Below are 22,672 nucleotides of genomic sequence, written 5' to 3' on the forward strand. Positions count from 1 at the left end.
TAGACTTCTGTGTAGTTAATGTGGTTATATGGAGAGAGCATTGTCCCTGGAGATGAAGGACCTGGATTTAAACTTTGGTTCTCATACTTATTACCTGTGTGCACTAGGGCAACATACTTAATCTTTCTGAACTCAGTTTCCTTATTTGTAAAATAAGAGACTTGGTCTTCTGAGATTGCTTCCAGTTCTACTAGAGGCACAGTGGATAAAGCACAGACCTGGAGTCAGGAAGATCTCTCCACTTTGCATCTGCTACCTTGCCTGGTTTCAGCTCCATGAAACAAGATGCCTTTCCCAATATGAGAATATTATTTCTAACCCTGATGTTAATTGAAGCCTTGATTGTCACCACCTCCCTCAGCCTTCTCTCTCTTCTGAAAGGCTAGAGGATGGGGAACCAAACTCCTCCCAATGCTAGAGTGCAGAAACTAGACTCAGCTCATTCCACTTTGCATTTGCTGCCCTGTCTGTTTTCAACTCCATGGAACAAGATGTCCCCATGCCAGGTATCCCCTTGTGTCCCATCTCCTTTTGCTCTGCCCTGTTTTCCTGCCTCCTTTTGTTTGTTGTTTCCTCCTTAAATTGTAAGATCCCTGAGAGCAGGGACTATTTTTATTAATTGTATCCTCAGCTGTAATGTTAATGTAAGGTTAATGGTGGGTGGGGGCAAGAATTAAATCTCTTCCCCACCCATTAATAAGCCTCAATACCTTTAGTTAATTTCTACTGAGCCTCTGGGTCAAAGGGTCCTGTCCTCCTACTCTGAAAAGTGTATAAATACTCTGAGGTGAGGATTTACTTCAGGGCTTACTCATTGGAAGTGTTTGGTCAGACAAGACTCTGAGTAGCTGCTAAGGAGCCACCTGGCTTTGAAAACCCAGATGTTGATGCTTCTCTCTCTGGTAACTGTGTATATATGTAATGGTTAGACAATTGTATCTGTCTGTTGATCTACAATGTATGTATTGCTTTTCGTTAGACAGATGGAAGCCCTGTCTTTTGGGTTTTATTTGTATTTTCTATGAAGTTCAGGGTACTGACTGTTCCCCCTGAACTAAGTGAATGATATATGTGCTTGATTAAAGTAGAATCCTGACCCCTCAAAAGTTGTTTCCTTTTAGCAAAACCTGTACAGCAGGCCCTCTTGTGCATGTTAGGACCCTTGCTGTTACACCAGCATATAGCAAAATATCTTGCACATAGCAGGCATTTATTGGATTGGATTGAAAGACCTGAATTCAAATATGGCTCAGATTTTTACTGGCTGTGTAAACCTGAGAAAGTCACCTGTTCTCTCTCTGCTTCTATTTCCTGAATTGTACAATAGAGTATCTCATAGATTTGTTGTAAGGATCAAATGAGATATTTGCAAAAGCACTTAGCACAATGCCTGGTAAGTAGTAGACACTTAATATGTATTCCTTTCTCTCCTGCCCTTCATGGATTCATGTTTGTATCTTCCTAAATGAATAGGGAGGGAAAACTCTCAGGGCACAATCCCTGGGAACATGCTTGCTTCTAGGTGAGAGTCTGGTGCTTCACAATACCTCTTTATTGGTAGAGGACAGCTAGATGGTGAAGGAGATAGAGCACCAGTGCAGGAGTCAGGAGGACCTGAGTTCAAATCTCACCTCAGATACTTGACACTCACTAGCTGTGTGACCTTGGGCAAGTCACTTAACCCCAATTGCCTCATCCTGGGTCATGTCCAGTCATCTTGATGAATATCTGGTCACTGAATTCAGATGACTCTGGAGGAGAAGTGAGACTGGTGACCTGCACAGCCCTCCCTCACTCAAAAACAAAGTCAAGTGCAAGTCTTGTCATTATTTCTCTGATGGCATGGTCTTCTTTAGCAGCAAAGGATGAACACACATATTATTGGTAGAAAAGTATTAGCACCTTTTATCTTTTTGATAGCTTGCTGACAATCAGCTTTCCCTCTTACAGAAGGAGGTCATTTCCGTTATTCAGTTTTCTCTCTTTTTTTCCTTAGAAACAATCAAATCAGTTTCATGTGTGTCTACCTCTTTATCCCCATAGTGAGTAATACCCATGACACTTCTCCCACGTATAACCTTCTCCACATGTTCCTTCTCCTTTCCATAACTATCCTTTCAATCAGAGCCACGCACACAGTCTTTAGGGATTAGGGAAGGGGAAAAGGAAAAAATATGTTTTAAACACCTGTTATGTGCCAGGCATTGTGCTAGGAGCTATACAAATATCTCATTTAATCCTTACAACTCTAGGAAGTAGATGCTATTATGATATCCTTTGTTCACTTGAAGAAAATGAGGCAAACATTGGTTAAGTGACTTGCTCATAATCACACAACTGGTGTCTGATGCCTGATTTAATTTCGGTTATTCTTGACTCCAGAACCATTATTTCATGTACTGTGGTTGTTGTCCTTCATTCTTGAAGAGGATCAAAATGATGTCACTCTGCTAGAATCAAGTTTCAACGTGGTTTGACTGGGACTGATCAGACATATACAAGTTTGGAGACCTCTACCATAGGTTGGGCACAAATAGTTCACGTGAACACAGGCAGTGGATTCTCTAAATTTGCACATCCTGCATTTTCTTTGAGCTGTTTCAATTCTGTTTTGCTCATAGAGTCTCTTATGTGGACCCACCATGCCGAGTGGTGCTGTGCTAGTGTCTCCTATGTCACATAATCAACTCTGAAGCTCTTAACAGAGGCCGAGAGTGTCCTTGTATCACATTTTCTGACCACCATGTGAGCACTTGCCCTCTGTGAAGTCTTCATAAAATAGTCTTTTTGGCAAGTGTACGTTTTACATTTGAACGTGGCTGTTGATAATCACTCCATGGGCTCAGATATTTTGGGAGTGATAAAAATGCATTGAATTTATAGCAAGTATGAATATGGCAAATAACATGTTAAATGTCAGTATATACATGCACACATAAATGTATGCATATGTGCATAGATGTCCATTTTTATTTTCACAAAGGTGTCATTTTGATATCATGACTTATGTTATTCAATTCAATTCAACATGATTAAGCATCTATTATAGGCCCTGAACATACAAGGAGAAAAAGGAAGCTGTCTTCCAAGGATGCTATGTGTCTAGGCCCTTCATATATTTTTAAATTAATCTTCTAGATTCCTATTCAATCTGTTCATTAGTTCATTTTGGTATCTGCTTCCCACCCCCAAGATAGCAAGTTCATTGAAACAAAGGTAGTATTTAGTGAAAACTCCAGGCCCTACAGGACAAAAGAGAAGATGGGGACAAGGGAAGGGAGGGATGATAGAAGAGAGGGCAGATTGGTGATAGGGGCAATCAAAATGCTCGGTATTTTGGGGTGGGGTGGAGGGGACAAATGGGGAGAAAATTTGGAACCCAAAATTTTGTAAAAATGAATGTTTAAAGTTAAATAAATAAATTACAAATTAAAAAAAAAGAAAAAGAAAACTCCACCATACCTAGTATATTATCAAGGACACTTTGGTGACTCAGATAGTGTTTATTGATGAATAGTGAATAGGTTGATAGATTCTGAAGGCTATTTCCACAAAACAGGACTGATCAGGATTTGAGAAATATGTTATTGGTCTTGAATCATTCTGTGTAAAGGAGGGTATACCAGCAGCCATCATCAAGTTTCTACCAGGTGCATAAAGAACAATAATTTCAGCTTACAAATGAAAAGACCAATAAATAGGAGAAAAACACAAATATAAAAACTTGTCATTTAGAAGGGATCTTGGAAAGGCAAAAAGATAATTGGTGCCACTTTTCAAAACAGCCTGAGAATGTTGACCCAATATTCAAATCAGTGTGAAAAAACTCAGTATGTTATGTAATTTGTAACAATAATTACATATATATATATATATATTATAAAATTTAATTGATAGTGAATGAACATGTCACTAGTTCTAGAATGTAATAAATCAAAGTAGAATGAACAATAAAATTTGTAGCATTAATTCTTTAATTTTTCTCTGCATTTCAATTACATGAAGACGTGAAAACTGATTGTACAGAATCATCCAAATATAGACATTGATACCATGCAATACCCATTGAAAATCAAGTATTTCTAAAATAAGCTTATATCTACGTTTTATTCAATGCAATATAGATTATAGACATGTAGTTTTGAAAAAAATCTATAAGATTACAAATTTCAGAGAATGTTCAGAAATGAATTGCAGAGGGAATTTACACTTTCAGGAGTTTCATCAGTAAAATCACAAGCCCAGTCTCTATGGCCTATCCCTATTCTCATCCTGAGGCAGGAATTAACCCCATGTCTTATTTACTCAAAGCCTATCCCTTCTATCTCCTATTTCATCTTGCTTCTTTGAAAATTATCTTTTTAAATTTAATATAAAAATGTGGAATATGTGCATATATTTATAAACATACATTTTATAAACTATTGTTAGGTTTTTGAAAATCTTGACCTCTTGAACATACTGTATGCAGGATTATCACTCCACATTTATATTAAGGATAACTCTACTTTAGAAAATTATAGATTTAAAGAAATGAATTTTAAAATGGAGAGATATATATGAACACAATACCTATTACGCTACATCCCTTTGCTGTGATGTGTTTCAAATTATGTTTTTAAATTCACCCATATGGCAAGTTGTGTTGATTACATTTATAAATACTAATCGTCAATATTACATGAGTCAAGTTAGAATAGCTCACCATGATATATAAGTAAAGTTAAGAATGTTTTTTTACAGCCAAATGGCAAGATCTTGTTTTTCACCTGGAAATTCATTGAAAGTAAAGGAGCGTGATCGCCTTCTAAGATTTGTCGTTCTGTGGGGTCTTCCATTTATTAAGTCCAAATAAATGTCGGATCTCAGAAAGCGTGTATAGCTATCCTGCTCCATGAGTCGATAAACTCTGCTTTGGGCAGCATCAAAACTGTGGATGGTTGGTTGGGAGATGCTCTTAAAAATTACTTCTTTGGTGTGAAAGTCAAGGTTAACCTAGATTATGGGAAGAAACTATTATAAGAAGATCAGATCTATCAATGGGCTCAATTATGAAAAGGTCAAAGTCAGTTTTTCTCTCCTTTCTTCCTCCTTTATGTCTCTTTCTAGGTATTTCTTTCCTAAAACTATGTCCTGTAATACCAGAGATACCAGTACAGCTTCCCAACAGGAACCCGGCTTTCATGGATCATAACCTAACTCATGCAAATCACATTTCTGTTAATTTACCTATTAATTAAATTGTTCAAAGGAGACAATTTCTGAAGGACTCTATTTTAATAAGGATTCTCAATGCCTCAAGCCAAAAGGAAATGTAATGAGTGGTACAAAGTTTAGTCATGCGAGTAAGAGAAGTTTTGTACATCCAACCTTTGTTTGCCTACAAAATATCTCATGTATAGAGGTAACAGTCTACTTGGTTATGCAGCTGGCCTTTAAGAGGAAACACTGATAATGAACAGGAAATCAGGAAAGATAATCATCAGTTTCTAAGAAAAGGAAGCCAGGGAAATAGAGGATATGACGTGTCAACTAGTGCTTTCTGTGAGGCATAGTGATCAAATGGTCCTAGCTAGGCCAAAGAAAATATAAATGTAATTACCCTATTAAGGAGTTCTGATCTTTCCAGATTACTTTCACACTCATCCTAAGTGTCTTTAAATTAAGATCTTAGGATAGAAAGGAAAATCATGTATGTTAGCAAACGTGATACAATAGAGCACTGTCAAATCATCGGATTCAAATGGAATCAGAATGCATTTTAACTGACACCAGAAGCCACCCCTCCACCCCCACCATCTATCTCAAGCTCAACATTTACAAAATGGAACTAATTTTGTCCTCAAATTCATCCTTCTTCAAAATGTCCTTGTTTCTTTAGATGGCACTTTTATCCTTGTGGGCACCCAACTTCCTAGACTCAAAGTTATCCTTAACTCTTAACTGTTTCTCACCCTACATATCCAGTCAGTCCACAGCTCTTCTCAATTCTCCCTTGTCCCATATCTCCCAGAACTATATCCTTTCTGTGCACTCAACCATTACTAGTTTAGGTTCTCATCATTTCTAAGTCCTGTTTTCAAGTAACTGCTGTCCCTGCCTCATTTTCCAATTTATTGTCTACCTAGCTGGCATTGTGATATCCCTAAAGCATAGGGCTAATTATCACTTCACTTCTCTGTGCAATAAATTCCACCTCTTGTATCAAATACATACTTTGAGTGACTTAAAACTTTCACAACCTTGCTCATATGCACACATATACATATATACATACACACATGTGCATATATACAATATAGGTATATATACATATATATATATGTGTGTGTGTGTGTATAGACATAGATATACAAAAATGTATTCCAGTTTCCTTATACTGTATTCTTCAAGTCCAGCGCATTTCTCAAAGATGACATATCTCTTAAATTTCTACTCTGTACAATCTCCAAAATTTCAAATGAATTCCTATCTTTCTTCTTCATTTCTTGAAATCTCTAATTTCCTTCAAAGTTCCACTCATATGCCACCTCTTGAGTGAGGACTTTCCTCATTATCCCAGCTGTTTTTAACCCCTTTTTTGTACATTAAATGTTATATACTTCACTTATATTTACTTTGACTATACTGTACATGTATTTTTACTAAAACTTTAAAAGCTCTCTTACCATTCATATGAAATTGACTAATGATAAATGCTTTGTGGCTTGCCTATATTTTTCTTTTCAAACAGGGAAAGTAGGAGAAAGCATTCATCAGAGAGTACAAACCTTTTCTTTATGAATGTCAGGATAAAAAGATTTCTCCTCCCCACACTCCCCTCCCCCCACTCAAAGTAAAGACTTTTATAAACCTCTCAGTAACAGAGAATACTGGGCATTTGATCCTCCATCCTGTTTTCTCCTATACTAGAACCATGGGGCAGATAGCTATCATAATTTGATGAGGAGAATGGGTGAAAGTGAGTCCTGCTATCCTCTTTAATGCTTTTCTCTATGAATATGGTCAGTAGAGGGAGGATGGTGATTATAATAATAGCTAGTGTTGTATATACTTTCAGGTTTGCAAAGCACCTTACAAATATTTTCTCATTTGATCTTCACAACAACTTTGGGAGATAGGTGCTACCATTATTCTCCACATCCTCTTTACATAGGAAGAAAAAAGGCAGAAAGAAATTAAGTGACTTGACCAAGGTCACACATTTAGAATCTGAAGGCAAATTTGAACTTAGATCCTCCTGACTCCAGGTTCAGTGTTCAATCCACTGTGCCACCTACTTGCCTGTAGGTATGCCTGGTGGGGAAAAATAGACCCACACAAAGCTTACGGTCCCTTTCTTCACCACTATGTCCAGTTCTAACTTCTAATTTCTGTCAGGCATTGCTTCAAAATTGTGATATTTATAGGCACATAATACACACACACACACACACAAATATATAGTCACTTTATAATAATATATATACAGAATAGCCCTATACATACAAATATATAAGGCTCTTGCCATCCCTATGCCAGCTCTTGTAGAGGATATTTCTACATCAAATGAGAAGCCAAATTCTTAATTTCTATGATTCCATTGAATTTTCAATATAAAACTAAGTAGGAAATCAAAGATACCCATAAGCCTGATATACTGAAAGTAAATCAGTGTATCTTTGTCTATATACATAATTGGGAGAAATTCAGTTCCAAAAGGCTTGTTTGGAAAATTAAAAAAAAAAAAACTAAACTAAGAATGGGAAAATGTAAACTTCATTCTCAAGTTATATATACCTTGCCAAACTGTCTGTTCATCTGTCAGTCTATCTATCTGTCTGTTACCTATATTATATCTCTCTATATAGCTACAGCCATCTAAATCTTTAGATTGATATAGATGTGTACCTATCTGTCCATTCATCTATCTCTATCTCTAAAGACAGACAGACATATATATGTAGGTAGATACACACACATATATTTACATACATATGTAAATATTGATAGAGCAAGTTAATTTAAACTCTAGCTATGTAGGAAGATGGATATGTGCAATGCATATAGATATATATGTGTGTATATATATGTACACATATATATATATTCACACACAAACATATCTGCGTGTGTGTATGTGTGTATATATATAGTGACATCTTCATATGTACATATAACTATGGCATAGTATCATATTTAATTAAGAAATCCCGGGCTGAGGAAACTTCTTATGCTTACGTAGATCAAAACCTAATCTGTAACCTCAAGTCTAAGAGAGTTGATTGTGGTACAGAACGTTTAAATATTCGTGGCTACCTAGGGGGTATGCATAAGACGCAAGAGTTGAAGCTAGATCTTCTTGCCCTTAAGGCTGGACACCGCCATATTGCCTCATATGTTTATATGTTTGTTTGGATGTATATATCTATATATAGATATATATCTATATCCGTATATCTATATATCTATCTATATATACACATATATTTGGATGAGGATATATAATACGTTTAATACGTATTTATTTACCTATGTATTTCCTGAAAATATTAATATATTACCGCTATTCATCTACTATAATTCTGAACTTTGAAATGGAGTGTATGATGGCACTATGTATTAAGTTTTACCAAGTGGGTTTTCTCTGATGCAACTTTTATAAAGTTCTTTTAGATTTGCTTGATCTTTCCCCCTCTTTCAATTCTTTTTTATTTCTCTTCTTTTTTTTTATTTTTTTTTTTTTACTATACCTCCTGTGGAGCATCATTCTGTATGAATTTCTCATATATTGCTTGTGCTTTATGGAAGAGTTGATGGGGTTCTTGGCTTTTCTTGAAATCCTCGCAGGCTGCCCAAAATTCAATATTTTCTTCACTGAATTCAGTTTTAAGGAATCTGGTAAAAGCATCAAATCCATCTATAAATAAAGAAAAAGAATTGAAAGCAACAAAGCATGTATCTTTAAAAGATTAAAACCATCTAAGAGTTTTCATGTTCGACATTAGGGAATTACCACAAAAACTGATATGATAGACATTTTCTCCAGTCCAATGTGATTAGGAGTGATGCATTTGAAAGAACTCCGATTTTTTGATACTAGAGGAAATCTGATAATTTTTTTTAATAAATTAAAAAAGAAAGGGAGTCTATTGAATTTAAGTTCAATTTTTGACTCTTCTCAGCAGCACTTCATTAAGGTACATTATGAAACAAACTTTTTTCTGCAGACAACAATGAAAAGTTGATTATCCTAAGTAATAGAGAAAGATGCAATTTAAAAAATGCCTCCTCATGTTTTGATTTTATGCTTATACAATTTCAAGTTACCAAATTCCCAGAACCCCATTTGACTCATCATAAAATGGGAATAATAATACTTGCTCTCCTTAAAATGACTATTTTGAGAATACATTTTTGAACACTGAGTCTGCAATCAAGAGATCTGAGTTCAAATGTGACCTTAGACATTTGCTGGTTGTGTGGCCCTGGGTAAATTACTTCACAATCTCCTGATCTGTAAAATGGAGATAAGAGTAACACCTCTCTCCCAGGGTTGTTGTGAAAATAAAAATTAGATAATATATTTAATGTGTTTTACAAACCTTAAAATGCCAATTGTTGTTGTAGTTGTAGTAGTCCTATTACCTTCAAAACATTAAAAAGCCTCTACAATCTGACTCCAGTCTACCTTTCTAATCTTGTTACACAATATTTTTCTTCACTCATTCCATGGTGCAACAAAACTAGCCTTCTTGCTGTTTTTCATACAGAAAAACTCCATTTCTCATCTCCATAAGTTGACAGTGGCTGTCCCCCTTTATTAGAATAAACTCATCCCTTTACTCCTGCTTCCTTAGATACCCCTCATTTTCTTCAAAACTCAACTTAAGAATTATTTCCAATAGTATGGGATTTTTTTTATTCTTCTAGCTACTAGAATTCTTCACTAAAATACCCAATATTTATTTTGAATTCATTTTGTGTAAATATAAAGGAAAAGAACTTTGAAAGTTAGTTTTAAGAACCTTGAAAGAAGAAATCTACAATCATGACAGTGGAAGACTAGGTGAAGAGGGAATAGAGTGTGATTGCAGAATGAGTTACATATTTTCCAATAGTAACAACACAATAAAATTTTGTTTCACTTGACTATACTTTAGGAGATGGCTTTGAAGAGAAGGAAGTCTAGAGATTTCTCTTACAGATAGTGACTAGAAAGAACAAGAAGAAGAAAGAGGAGGAGGAAGAGGGGAGGCAGAATAAAAAGATGATGAGAAAAAAGCATCATGAACTATTTAAAATGAAAATGAAAAAGTGGAAGAAAGTTTAGAAAGGGAACCATGGTATTAAATTCAATATGCATACAATACATATTTAAAATAAGATGTGTAAAATATATCCAACTGTCATGCACAACCTTATTTTCTGACCTTTTTGTAATATGTAAATGTTTACATATGTTAATAATAAATTTATATTTTACTAAAAATTTAAAAATATTTTGTGTTTTTCTTATGTATGTCTTTCCCAATAGAAAATAAATTCTTTTAAGTCAAAGATTTGCATTTCTCTTTTTATCCCAAGCACTTTGTACAGTTCCATGGGGCATAGAGTAGGTAATTTATAAATGCTTTTTGGTCAATATAACTCATGGAAATTGACTTAATAAGGACTAGATGAGAGTATGATTGGTTGTACGTATACAGTTAATTTTCTGCTATAGGACTATATCTTTGGCCTTGCTATGTTCAACATTTTGCCAATGATTGGGAAGATGGGTCCCAACTTCATAATCCATAACTTTCCACTCACATTCAAATATTAAGAAGTCTCTCAATGTTATCTCTTGGTTGTGTTTGCTTGAAAAACCTATATTCCTTTAACTTAGCTCTATTTATTTGTTCTGTTTCTTCCCCCATCCTTGGCTGCACTAAATATCCTAGATGAAAGTTCTTTCCCAGTGTGGAAAAGTTTAGATTTGCCCTATGGGACCATGGCTACCACTTACTCAGTTTCTTGGACTAGGGACAAAATTATCTAAATTGTTTAGTTTCTGAACAACTTAGCAAGAATTTAAAAATGAAACAAATGAACAATAAAAAGAAAACCATCACTAAGTAGAAAGAAGAAACAAGTGATTGGCGTTTGATTCAACACTTCTCTTGCCTGTTTCCTGAGCATCTTGGAACACAGGAAAGAGTGCTGGACTTGGCTTAAGGGAAACCTTCTTATAAATCTCACCTTTGACACTTAATAACTAGTTGCACAATTCTAGGAAAGTCATGGGATTGAGCTTTATGGCCTCTAAGGTCCCTTTCAGCTACAAATTATTGTTTTATTTTGAGTTTTCATTATTAGATTCTCATGTTAAGCGCTGTTTTTCTTTAAAAATAGAATGAGAACTATCTTTTGCTGTTTTCCCAGCTTACCATAAAGTCATAATTCTCAAGAACTAAAGACAGTTCTCATTGTTATTCCCTCTTCTTAAAGTTTAAACCAATATGATGGTATAAGAACTCCAGAAGTGACCTGTTAATTTTCACCTGCTTTATAATGACTGTATCATCCTGTACAAGTCACTTAACCTACCATTGCTTGGAAACTTTTAAGTTAAAGAGAACATAGATGGAATTTCACCAGTTGGGAATTCTTTTTACCAGTGAAATCAGAGTTCCAATTACTGTCTCTGTCCGATTAATACAGTGGCCTAAGGAGGAAATACAATTTGAAAGTATATTGTGTTTAATTTTCCTGCCCCAGAATTCCTTTCATCAGCTGCCATTTGCTGGATGAACTTGTCATAAGCAGTTTCCATTATCATTCAATCCCAAGTCTACTTTAATTTTCCATTATTGTTGCCAACTGGGTTTCAACAATCCTCTTCAGACCTCAGGTGAATCTGGGCACTTAGGCAGCTGACTTTACTTAACAGAGAACAGCACATTCTTTAGAAAATAATTTGATAGTACCTTACAAAGGTCTTTCTCTCCCATATCTCTGACTGCAAGAACAGTTTGTTAAACAATTGCACAGTACTTTTCTGGGTTTATTTGTTTTTTATGAACATAGGAGTAAATGAGAAAATTAAGTCATATGATTTTGTTAAATTACTGAATTGAAGGTGACAACCACACCAAATTTGAGAGAATGTGAACTATCTACAGAACCAAGAAATCACATAGAACTCATTCCTGAGACTAAATTTTTGACAGCCAGTTAATAAATATCCTTTTTTCCATGAGAACCTTCATTTGTTCTTATTTATTCTTCCTGAATATACAGATACCTGCTCTTCAGAGGAATATGGCCTATGAGTTCATACATTTATACATCAACATTAGAATTTATATAATATATAATAATATAATCATATTTATATAGTACCTACCAGTGCCAGGCACCATGCTAAGCATTTTTAAAATATAATCTCATTTAATCTTCTCAATAACTCTGTGAACTAGGTACTATTATGATCTCCATTTTAAAGTTAAGGAGACTGAGGCAGTTGGAAAAATGATTTGTCCAAGGTTATACAACTGTATTTAAGCTCAAATTTGAACTCTGGTTTTCCTGACTTCAGACATACCATTCTATGTGTTATATTACCTAGCTAGGTGATGGATATATGTGTGTGTATGTGTATGCATGTCTGAATGCATATATTTATGTGTCTATATAAGTGCATATGTTCATGTTCATGTATGTATATATATGTATGTATATTATATACATATACACAGATCCACTTACATATAAGTGCCTATATGAAATTATATGATATATAGTAATTTATCATGTGTTATAAAAGATAATAAGACAAGATATAAGGTTATAACATAATACAAAATATAATGCATAACAACCAAAGCTAATCCACACATACATGTGTGTATACACACATATGTTCAATATGAGACAATTGCATAACTAAACAGAATGCTAATGAATAAAAGTGATAGCATCTAGAAAACTCTCTCATGCCATCAGATAGGTATCCTACAAAATATTTGGGATAAAATGAGCAAGAAATTCACATGATGAGATTTTGAGGTACTACCATTCATGACCATAGAGTGGATGCAAATATGAATGAAATGAATGTTATACAGGAGTGCCAAACGTATCCAGATTAAAGGATATGATATTCTTACTATACTCAGAGTCAATAAGATGGTATCTTTAATACTCTGAGTTTTAGAAGCATATTTTTGAGGACTTTTAAGTTACAGGACATTCAGAAAAGCATGGCCAAAATGATAAAAGTTCTTGAAGTCTTTTAATAAGCCCATTCACCAAACACTGATTAAATGCCCATTGTGCAAAGAGAACACTGTGCATTAGGCAAAATTCAATTTTAGATAAAACACTTGTATGGCCATCAGTCTGTTATTAGAGGTATTGAATAGATACTATATGGGATACTGCTGTTTAATGAAGGAAAGGAAACTACTTTATATCTAGGATACTGCAGAATATGGTGAATCCATTAAATGAAACCCAGTTGCTCACTGAAATACAGCTTCCTCTGAAATATTACTAAACACTATAAATAAGTGGTCATTTATACTTTGAGTTCAGTGAAGAATATTCCCTTGTTAGATCCATTTACGCCATTATACTTTTTCTCCTGTTGCATTTGGTGATTATTTTCCAAAGTTATATTTATTTAGTATTTTACTTAGAAACATATTCCTACATATATTTATGTGTATGTATGTAAATATATGCATATACATGTAAGTGTGTATACATACATATCCTAGTGAGTATTGAACTCTGAGATGAAAGAATACTGACTTTTCAGTTAGACAGAGAAGAAGAATTAAAACCAAGTCCCCAAATTGTTTGTAAGTGAACCTGATCTCTAGTTTGGGATTTTTTTCAATTGCAAGTTATGAGCACAAATGTCCTTAGCCAGGAGGAGGGGAAACAGCATTAGGGAACTTTTCTTGGAGACCTACCAAAGGGGTGTCCTTCTTCTTCTCTGTAGCTGTGAAAATCCACCCAGAAGAGAAATTCACACATTCAAATTACCATGCTGATCTTTGCCATGGACTTGAGTATACCTTATCCCCAGCTTAGGTCTAACATGAAAATAGGAAATTGTGAGATTATCTTCTGTTGTGTAATGCATTGGGGAAGGCTGCAATGTATTTTGAGAAGGAAACTACATTGACTTTAAGTTAGCTTGCTCATGTACCATGCTTATTAACCAACTCTCAAGAAAGGTAAATTATTCCCCAAGTGAGTTAACAAATAAATTCCAAGATATTGAAAAGGATTACTTCATCACTACTAGATGAAACTACTTTGCTTTGTTATGTGGACAGCACCCAATTGTAATTCATGGAACACACTGTCATCCAGTCTACATGGTCTTTAAGCTATTATGAACTTAAGAAAAAAATGTACTACTCTAGAAAGAAATAGCATTTAAGAACGTCTACTTGGAATTATAGAAAAAATTCTCAAAATTTATTTTTAGGAATTAAATAAAAAAAAAACCTTAGATAGATAATCATGAAGAAGACATATGCTCTCAATTGAAACAACTATGGTAGATGGGAGAACCCAAGTATTATTAATGCAACAGTGGGTGGAGGAGGGAATCTGGACCTATAATATCATTGCAGTCAACAGTTCCTAGTGAGGAAAATCCTTGTACCAAATTCAGATCCATAGATATTATGTGATACCTAACCTTACAGAGTTGCTTGGGCATGCTAAGAATCAAATGACTTGACCTAGGTTCATGCAACCAGAATGCATTAGGGCCAGCATTGGATAGAACCCATATCTTTGTTGACCCCACTTCTGGTTCTCTATCCTATTCATCAGGCTCCAATAGTCTCTAACACTTAGAACAGTGCTATATATTTTATATAGTCAGTCTGTGTTAGTTGAATGAAATTGTTTTTGAGGCATTATATAATTCCAACAAGTTGAATAAATCCAAAAAAAGTGTCACTTGAACAGTCCTTCAACAGTAAAATTGGGTGCTTAAAGAGAAACTCTGTTATTTTAGGTATATAATGATATTGGACTTAAAAAGAAATATGCTCAGCTGAGGAAGGTCCTTTGGATATTTATTACCTCTTCTCCCCTCCCTATCCCTACTCCCCACTGCCCTAGGTTGCATTAGCCACTGGTGGTTGCTGCATTGAGTTTTGCACTGTGACGGAATCATCATTGCTCTAAGGCAGTAACTTACTAAATGGTACTTCAGAGGTCTGCAAAAATTAATGCAGCTGCCAGAAGAGCCTGCCATAGCCCAGAGCTAGTTTTCACCCAGGGAGATGCTCAACATGTCATACAAATTTGAAATACATGTAATTGTATTTTTCTAAATTGAAATTTGGGCATCTGTTGTTTCAATTTCTTATGCCAAGGAAATAAGAGTCAGGAGACTCTGAAGGGCCACTCAGTCCACTAATCACTAGATTACAGTGTTGTTACTCTAAGATTTGAATCAGGAGCTTTGACCCTGCCATGGAGGAGAACAGGTTCCTCTGACCTAACAATCCCTTTATGTATGCCATTTATAATTTCACCTAAATTTTATTTTTTTAAGCTTACAGATAGATTTGTAGTGTACAGTTCACCATGAAAAAGGCCAATTCATGATCATAGTTTTCCTGGAACATTGAAGTGCTGGATCTTAGAGAAAATAAGAAACTAGAAATGAGAAAAATGCAATATATTAAAGCCAGAAGGTTCAAAGTTTAAGGAGCACTCATCCTCTATAAGAGAGGATCATGGACTTCTTTTCCTAAGCACCACCAATCTTAATGAAAAGTGGGTGATAATAATTCTCAGTATATCAAGTGATCTATTTTGTTTTGTTTTCACTCCCCTTTCTTATCTAAGAACAATTTACATATTCTGTTTATGTTCTCTCTATGATTTTTTTTTTTCAGAATTAAGCTAAGGAAAATCAACCTAAGATGGTATACAGTTCAAAAGGGGAAATAGAAGGAAAAGGAATAGGGATTCTTCTGGAATGAAAGGGAGCTGACCAATAACACTGAGCTTAAGTCTTGGTTATTTCACTTAATAGGTTATGCAACCTTGGTCAAATCACTTAAGTTTTGTGAAGATACTTCTTCATCTGCAAAAAAAAGGGAATAATTGTATAACTTAACTGAGAGCTTTGTTATGAGAGTAAATTTGGTCTTCCCCATAAAATGCTATGTAAGTATAAGTTATTATCCTTTCAGCAAGTCAATAAAATGTATTAGGTCAGTAGGGTCAAACTCAAATAGGAATGGACCTGTAAAACATAAAGATCCCTGCAGTTTCATGTTAACTTAGAAAATCACATATTAACATTATGTATTTTCTGTTGTATTTCTGTTTATTTTGTCAGATATTTCCAATTATATTTTAATTTGGTTCTGTGGACCACGTGTTTGACACCTCTGCACTAGAAAACCATTTTTGTGTTACTTTCACTTTCACATAATGCAAACTATATGTAATGCAACTAAAGTTCTATTCTGATGTCTCTGACTAGGTTCTTAAATCGTATCCTCATAAAGCACAATCTCTATCAATTCCTATAATAATGGAAATTAGAATAACTCAGTTCAGAGAGGGACTAAAACCTCAATTTATTTTCATTCATATCTACAATGAAGCTAATGATACTTAAATAGTCTATCTCCTAGGTTTGTTTGGAAGAAAGATAGGTTCAAAAGATAATGGGATCACAGAGCTAGAAGGGGACCTTCTTAAGCATCTTGTACATATACCTCATTTTACAGATAAGAAAAGTGAGACTCAGAAAGGTTAAATATATCTCCAACTGCCTCTTGAATATCTCAAACTGGATGTTGAACAGTTATCTCAAAAATCTAGATGTATAAATCATAACTCATAAATCATAACCCTTCCCCAGGTCCCAATCTATAATTTGCCCTTTAGAACTTCTAAATCAATCAATCAATTAACATTTAGTAAGTGCTTGCTTTCACTGTCAATAATACAGCCTTCTTTCCAGTCACTCAGCCAATAGACCAATGACCTTGGAGTCATCCAAGTCTGTTCACTCTTACTCCATCTATTTCATACATTGGCAAATCTGGTCATTCCTACTTTTACATCTTTCATATAAGCCCCTTTCTTTCTATTCGTATAGCTACAGCCCCAGTTCAGGGTCTTATCACCTCTTGTCTTGATTACTACAATTACTTTCTAACAGCTCTCTCTACCTCAAATCTCTTCCCATTTCAATCCATCACTTACTGAACTTCCAAGGTTTTTTTTTTTTTTCCAAAATGTAGGTTTGACTCGGTTACCTCTCTGCTCAGTGAGTATTAGTGACTCCATATTACTGCCTTGATGAATTGTTAATTCCTCTACTGGACATTTATAGTCCCTCATAATCTGAATCTTTCCTACCTTTCCTGCCCTCCTATACATTCCTCTCCATCATGTGTTCTATCATCCAGCTAAACTGACCCACTTGCATTTCTTTGAATATGAGGTTCTAACATTTATATCAGTAAATTTGCACAGACTGTCTCCTACGTTGGAAATGCTTTCCCTCACAACCTCTGCCTCTTAGTTTTCCTGGTGCCCTTTAAGACACAGCTTAAATCTTGTCTCCTGTAGTCAATCTTTTGTTTTATCCCTCTCCCATCTAACTCCCAATGCCTTCCCTTTATAGATTGCCTTCACCTACTCTATATGTAGCTTGAAGATTCCTAGCTATTTACATGTTACACACTCATATAAACCATTATGTTGTTAGTTTCTAGGATGCAGCAACTATTTTTGCCTTTGTATCCCTAGTGCTTAATACAGTACCTGGTAAGTGCATGGCAGCTAGGTGGCACAGTGGACAGAGTGCTGGGCCTAGACTCAGGAAGACTCATTTTCTTGAGTTCACTGTGTGACTGTGGGCAATTCACTTAACCCTGTTTGCCTCAATTTCCTCATCTGTAAAATGAACTGGAGAAGTAAATGTCAAACCATCCCAGTATCTTTGCCGAGGAAACCGAATTTGGAGTCATAAAGTGTCAGATGTGACTGAAAAATGACTGACCAGCAAGTGGTAAATGCCTATTGACTTTTTAATTTGCCTGAGATTATATAGACAAGAAGGGCTAGAAAGAGAATTTTTAACCTAGATTGCCTAATTCTAGAGCCAAGATTCTTAGAAAATAAGTAGGTGTTTATCTAGCAAACAGAAGACCTATGATTTTTTCAGCTTGGGGGAATAAAAGGGTTCCTGATGTAGATACTTCCTTCATCAATGGAGATTTTAAACTTAATCCAGATTCAAACCTGTCTCTGATCTAAATCATATGTTGTAGGGAATTGACTAAGTATATAGAAGTTAAATTATTTTTTTCAGGTTCACAGAGTCAGTAATGCCAAAGGTAGAATTTGAATGCATATTTTCCACTAGCACTACGTCTAATTAACAAGAATTTATTAATATGTGCCAGGCGCTATAATAAAGACTGTGGCACAAAGACAGAAGCACTTTCTACTCTCAAGGAGCTCACATTCTAATGGGAGAGGCTACATGCAAACAAGAATATACATATGACAAATATGTATATATATATATACACACGTGTATGTATGTGTGTATGTGTGTGTGTGTATGTGTGTACAGGTAATCTCAAAGGGAGGCTACTAGGTTTCCCTCAGACAAAAATGGGAAAAGAAAAAAAAAGCAGAATTTATTATGTGTTAACATTATAAATAAAATGAGGCATTCAGATTAAGTTATCTTGAAAACCCATTAAAATGACAATTTTTCGTGATGCTATGGCACTCTTTACTCATTTGCTTATTTGCTGGATAGAGAAAGAGAAAGGAGGTTACTTTGAATTTCGGCAATTTGGTTTCTTTTTAGAAGTAAGTTTGGTGGGAAAAGGAATTAAAACTAATAATAAGAACAATGTTTTTGTGTTTATTGAATATAAGTTTTATCATCAGTCCAAAAAAAAACTCAAATTAATTTATAATCGAAGCAGTTTGCATATTCTAACAACATAGATCTTACCTCCCTTTGAGGGAATAACCTCCCTTTGAGATTACCTCCAATTTATCTTGTGTGTATTTTGTATATTTGTATGCTGTTTCTCCATTAGAAACTTCACATCCCCAGTGTTTAGCACAATTCCTGGCACTCAGGAGTCACTTAATAAATGTTTGTTGACTTGACTTCTATGGTTGCCCATCCAATGTGATTCATATGTAGGTCTTTCTATTTACCTCCTTGTGCTGGGGGAGCCCTTCAATTTCTCCTGATATTTCAGTGACTCCAGTAGAGACCTTGGACTGTTTTCCACCTCCTCTCTTTTCCTCAAATAAATTATCAGTTCTAATACTCTATATAAAAAAGGATTACCAGTATTTTATTATCTAATTGATGAGTTAGAATAACTTAGAAAACAAAGATGAATTTTCTTAGCTTGTTCCCTTTTTAAACATTTCTAACACTTTCAGCACTTCCCTCTTTTCTTGTTATTGCATAACCTTTCCTATATTGTATATCATCCCCACCCCTACTTACTGTCAGCCACTGTTTCCTTGCTAATCATTCTAGTAATCTCATCTATTTCCAAGCTTAAGTAATATTCTCTATTTCTTCTAAATTGTCCTTTAAATCCTGAAATTCTTTTAATATGGAAGATTGATGTCTGAGAGAGAACTTAATGCACTTTTGAAAGCCACTGTTTTATTTTTATTAACACAGTTTTATAAACTCCAACAAATTTCATTGCATACCCTTGTATGATTAAGACTACTCACTAAAATCGTGGTGCAGCTTTAAAAGAAATTTCTAGCATTATAACTTTGGGAAACCCACTTCACAAAAGGAACCATCTCATTATTCAAGGCAGAACAGTTTTTAATTATTTCTTGTTACCTTTTTTCATATTTATGGAAAAAAGGTGATATCAATACTGCTACCACCATGATGTACTTTAAATGGAAAGGAATGCTTAAAAGTCATAAATCAAAACTTCATTTCAGCACTCAACAGTATTCTTTTTTTGTCTCCACAGTAGATCAGAAACTCACAGTGCTCTAAATGACCCATCATACTTAATTTAGATAACTGCCTTGGCTGTTTAATTACACACATACTTTGCATCATTTTCCATTATGGAATAATAGTCTTTAGTTAGAAAAAAATTGCTACTAACCTTTATGGGAAAGCAGTTTATCAAAGGATTCACTCCATTTCACTGCTTCTTCAGGGGAGACACTGTTGAAAAAGTGAAATGCTTTTTGAAGAAATGCACATTTAGTAGCCTTATGGTGATTCACTTAACATATGCTATCTGCTAGAGAACTCTCTTTGTCTTGTTTTGGAAGGTGTCTGATTAAATTACTTTATAATGGAAGCCCTCTTTCCACAGAAATCCTCAAAAACATTTGGTCTAATTTCTTTTGACACTTTGTCTGTAAAATAATGCAATCTTTCAAATTAAAAAATCCTATGTCATATTTTTTAAAGGTTGTTTGCATTATTGGAGTCTTTGAGGAGCAATTAACCAGGAACAAAGCTGATCAGCAAATAAATTGGGTCATCCAGCTTTTGAAATGATGACCTCTAAATAAGCAACATTTTTGCTTGGCAAGTTGGGTTGTATGGTCTTTGAAGTGGTTACCACAATATACGGTTTCTTTGTGAGTTAGATTACTTTTTTGTTAAGGGGAGAGGAAGCTAGCTTAGTAGACTCTCAGAAGAATGACAAATTATTACAAATATCTTTACATTTTTATTTTTAATTTAATCTAACATATTTTAATTTCTTGTTATTAAAATATTTTGAAAGATTATGACAAATTAGAGTTAAGTACATTAGTTTTTCTAATTAACATATTAAAAGTATAATGGTTATAATTCTATGAACTAGAATGACTTTTATTGATATCATTTTAAAAACTAAAGAATAATAGGTCCATTTTGACACTCATCATATTTTTCACAAAAGTTTAGTAAAACTTAAAGCTAGCAAGAAACCCATGTTTTTAAATACCTGTTACTAAAAGTAAGAACAAAATGTGCAAACATTTGATGACAGATGACTTCCTTTTTAGTTATTATAAAGAACCATGAGACGTTATTTCTTTCAAAAGTTTTAAAAAATCAAAAGGCATAATTCAAAATATGGAAAGCTATGGAAGGTTTAAATGTCAACTAATAAAAACATATGCAATGATGTTAATTTAGTTCCAAAAAACTTTGTGTTCTGATATTTTACTTTTTGGTTTCATTTAAAAAATATTTATAACTCGTAGAAATAACCTCTATGCACATTCCTACTCTTTCCCCCACAAAAAATTGTACAATAACTAAAAAAGTCTGAAATCCTTAATTTCTTGTTTAAAAATATAGTAGACATACAATATCAATGTTAGCTCAAAATCACTTTGGATTGGACTTAAGAACAAAAATATTCACCTTGTGCCTTTGGCCAAGTTCTCGGATCTACCAGGGTTGACATCTTCATGGAATTCAGGTTTCTGCAGGAGAAGGCTCAGTCTATTTCTCTTTTCTTTGCCTCTGTAATAGAATATAAGCTGCTTCAAAAAAATGAATAACAATTGTCAAACCTCACTTTCTATCTAATAATGCACTTAGGGATCATCCCCTCCTCCATTCATGATGTTTTTCTCATACCACAAATAAAAATGTATTTCTCAGCTGATACACTTTTAAATGCTAACAACCATGCTCTTTTTAATTCTTGACAAACTTAAGCTAAATAAACAGTGAAAAAAGAAGATCACACTAATAATAATAAAAGCAGTAAAATCCAGTTTACCAAGAAGGATATCATCTTTTCACTTGATAAATATGAGGGAGGGGAATGTGACCCCATTCCCCATTAATGTTCATTCTGTAAATTTCATGGAATCGTGTTTCACCAAATGTTTTCTTTGAGAGCCCTTTAAGTGCCACTTGCCTTTTCCACATTTTCATAAAATATTAGTATTCCTTTCACATAAGAATATTGTATCCTATCACCACATAACATAGTCACAGCTATACATTTCAAATAAGAATATTTTACTGTGATGATATTCTAAATTCCTGTTTACCAGTTCTCTAAATATATATATATATATTACCTGTTTTTTATGTCTTTGCTTAATGCTTCTTTCCCTATTGCATGAATCGCCTTGTAGAAAGATTTTTCCTTTGGGTCTGACATATTTAGCTGAGAAAAGAAAACCAATGGTTTCTCCATCTTCTTTCCACAAAGTTAAAAGACTTCTCAGTTGGATGCTGAAAAAGTTTGCTTGCAGAATCTGAATCCTTCATTGTTACACATGGAGATCACAAAACTGTTTACAACCACAATATTCCAAAAGGAAGGAAAAGTTAGAAGCCGTGCTCAGCTCTTCTCCTACAAACATGTATCACTGAGGAACTGAAATACAATTTTGCTCTGGGTTGCTTAAGGAAATGATATTACTCATTTACAAAATGATTGTTGGCCACTGAGATAAAGAGTCCAGTTACCACAGTGCAACTTCTGCTTGGTATTTTCACAATCGAAATGAACCTTTGAGCCCAAACTACCACAGTCATTTCCGACAGGAACTTTTCTTTATATACAATATTGTACGTCTTTTCAAGTATGAATTTATAGCAGAATCCTGAATTAGCTGGTAAGAGATAAGTTTTGAACTTTTAATACTTTTTTTTTCCTTT

At 34.4% G+C, this 22,672-nt stretch overlaps 1 protein-coding gene across 1 annotated transcript; it reads right to left on the reverse strand.

Annotated features, from left to right (window-relative positions):
• Window positions 1–3,953: 3,953 nt before the first annotated feature.
• Window positions 3,954–22,416, reverse strand: RGS18 (regulator of G protein signaling 18). The gene is made up of 5 exons (XM_072648357.1): window positions 22,087–22,416; window positions 21,416–21,517; window positions 20,151–20,212; window positions 8,733–8,899; window positions 3,954–4,995 (listed from the first exon to the last, which is right to left on the reverse strand). Exons 1-5 carry the CDS (start codon window positions 22,203–22,205, stop codon window positions 4,738–4,740), a joined length of 708 nt encoding a protein of 235 aa, XP_072504458.1. The 5' UTR covers window positions 22,206–22,416; the 3' UTR covers window positions 3,954–4,737.
• Window positions 22,417–22,672: the final 256 nt, after the last annotated feature.

Source organism: Notamacropus eugenii, chromosome 2 (assembly GCF_028372415.1).
Source record: "Notamacropus eugenii isolate mMacEug1 chromosome 2, mMacEug1.pri_v2, whole genome shotgun sequence".
Taxonomy (NCBI): domain Eukaryota; kingdom Metazoa; phylum Chordata; class Mammalia; order Diprotodontia; family Macropodidae; genus Notamacropus; species Notamacropus eugenii.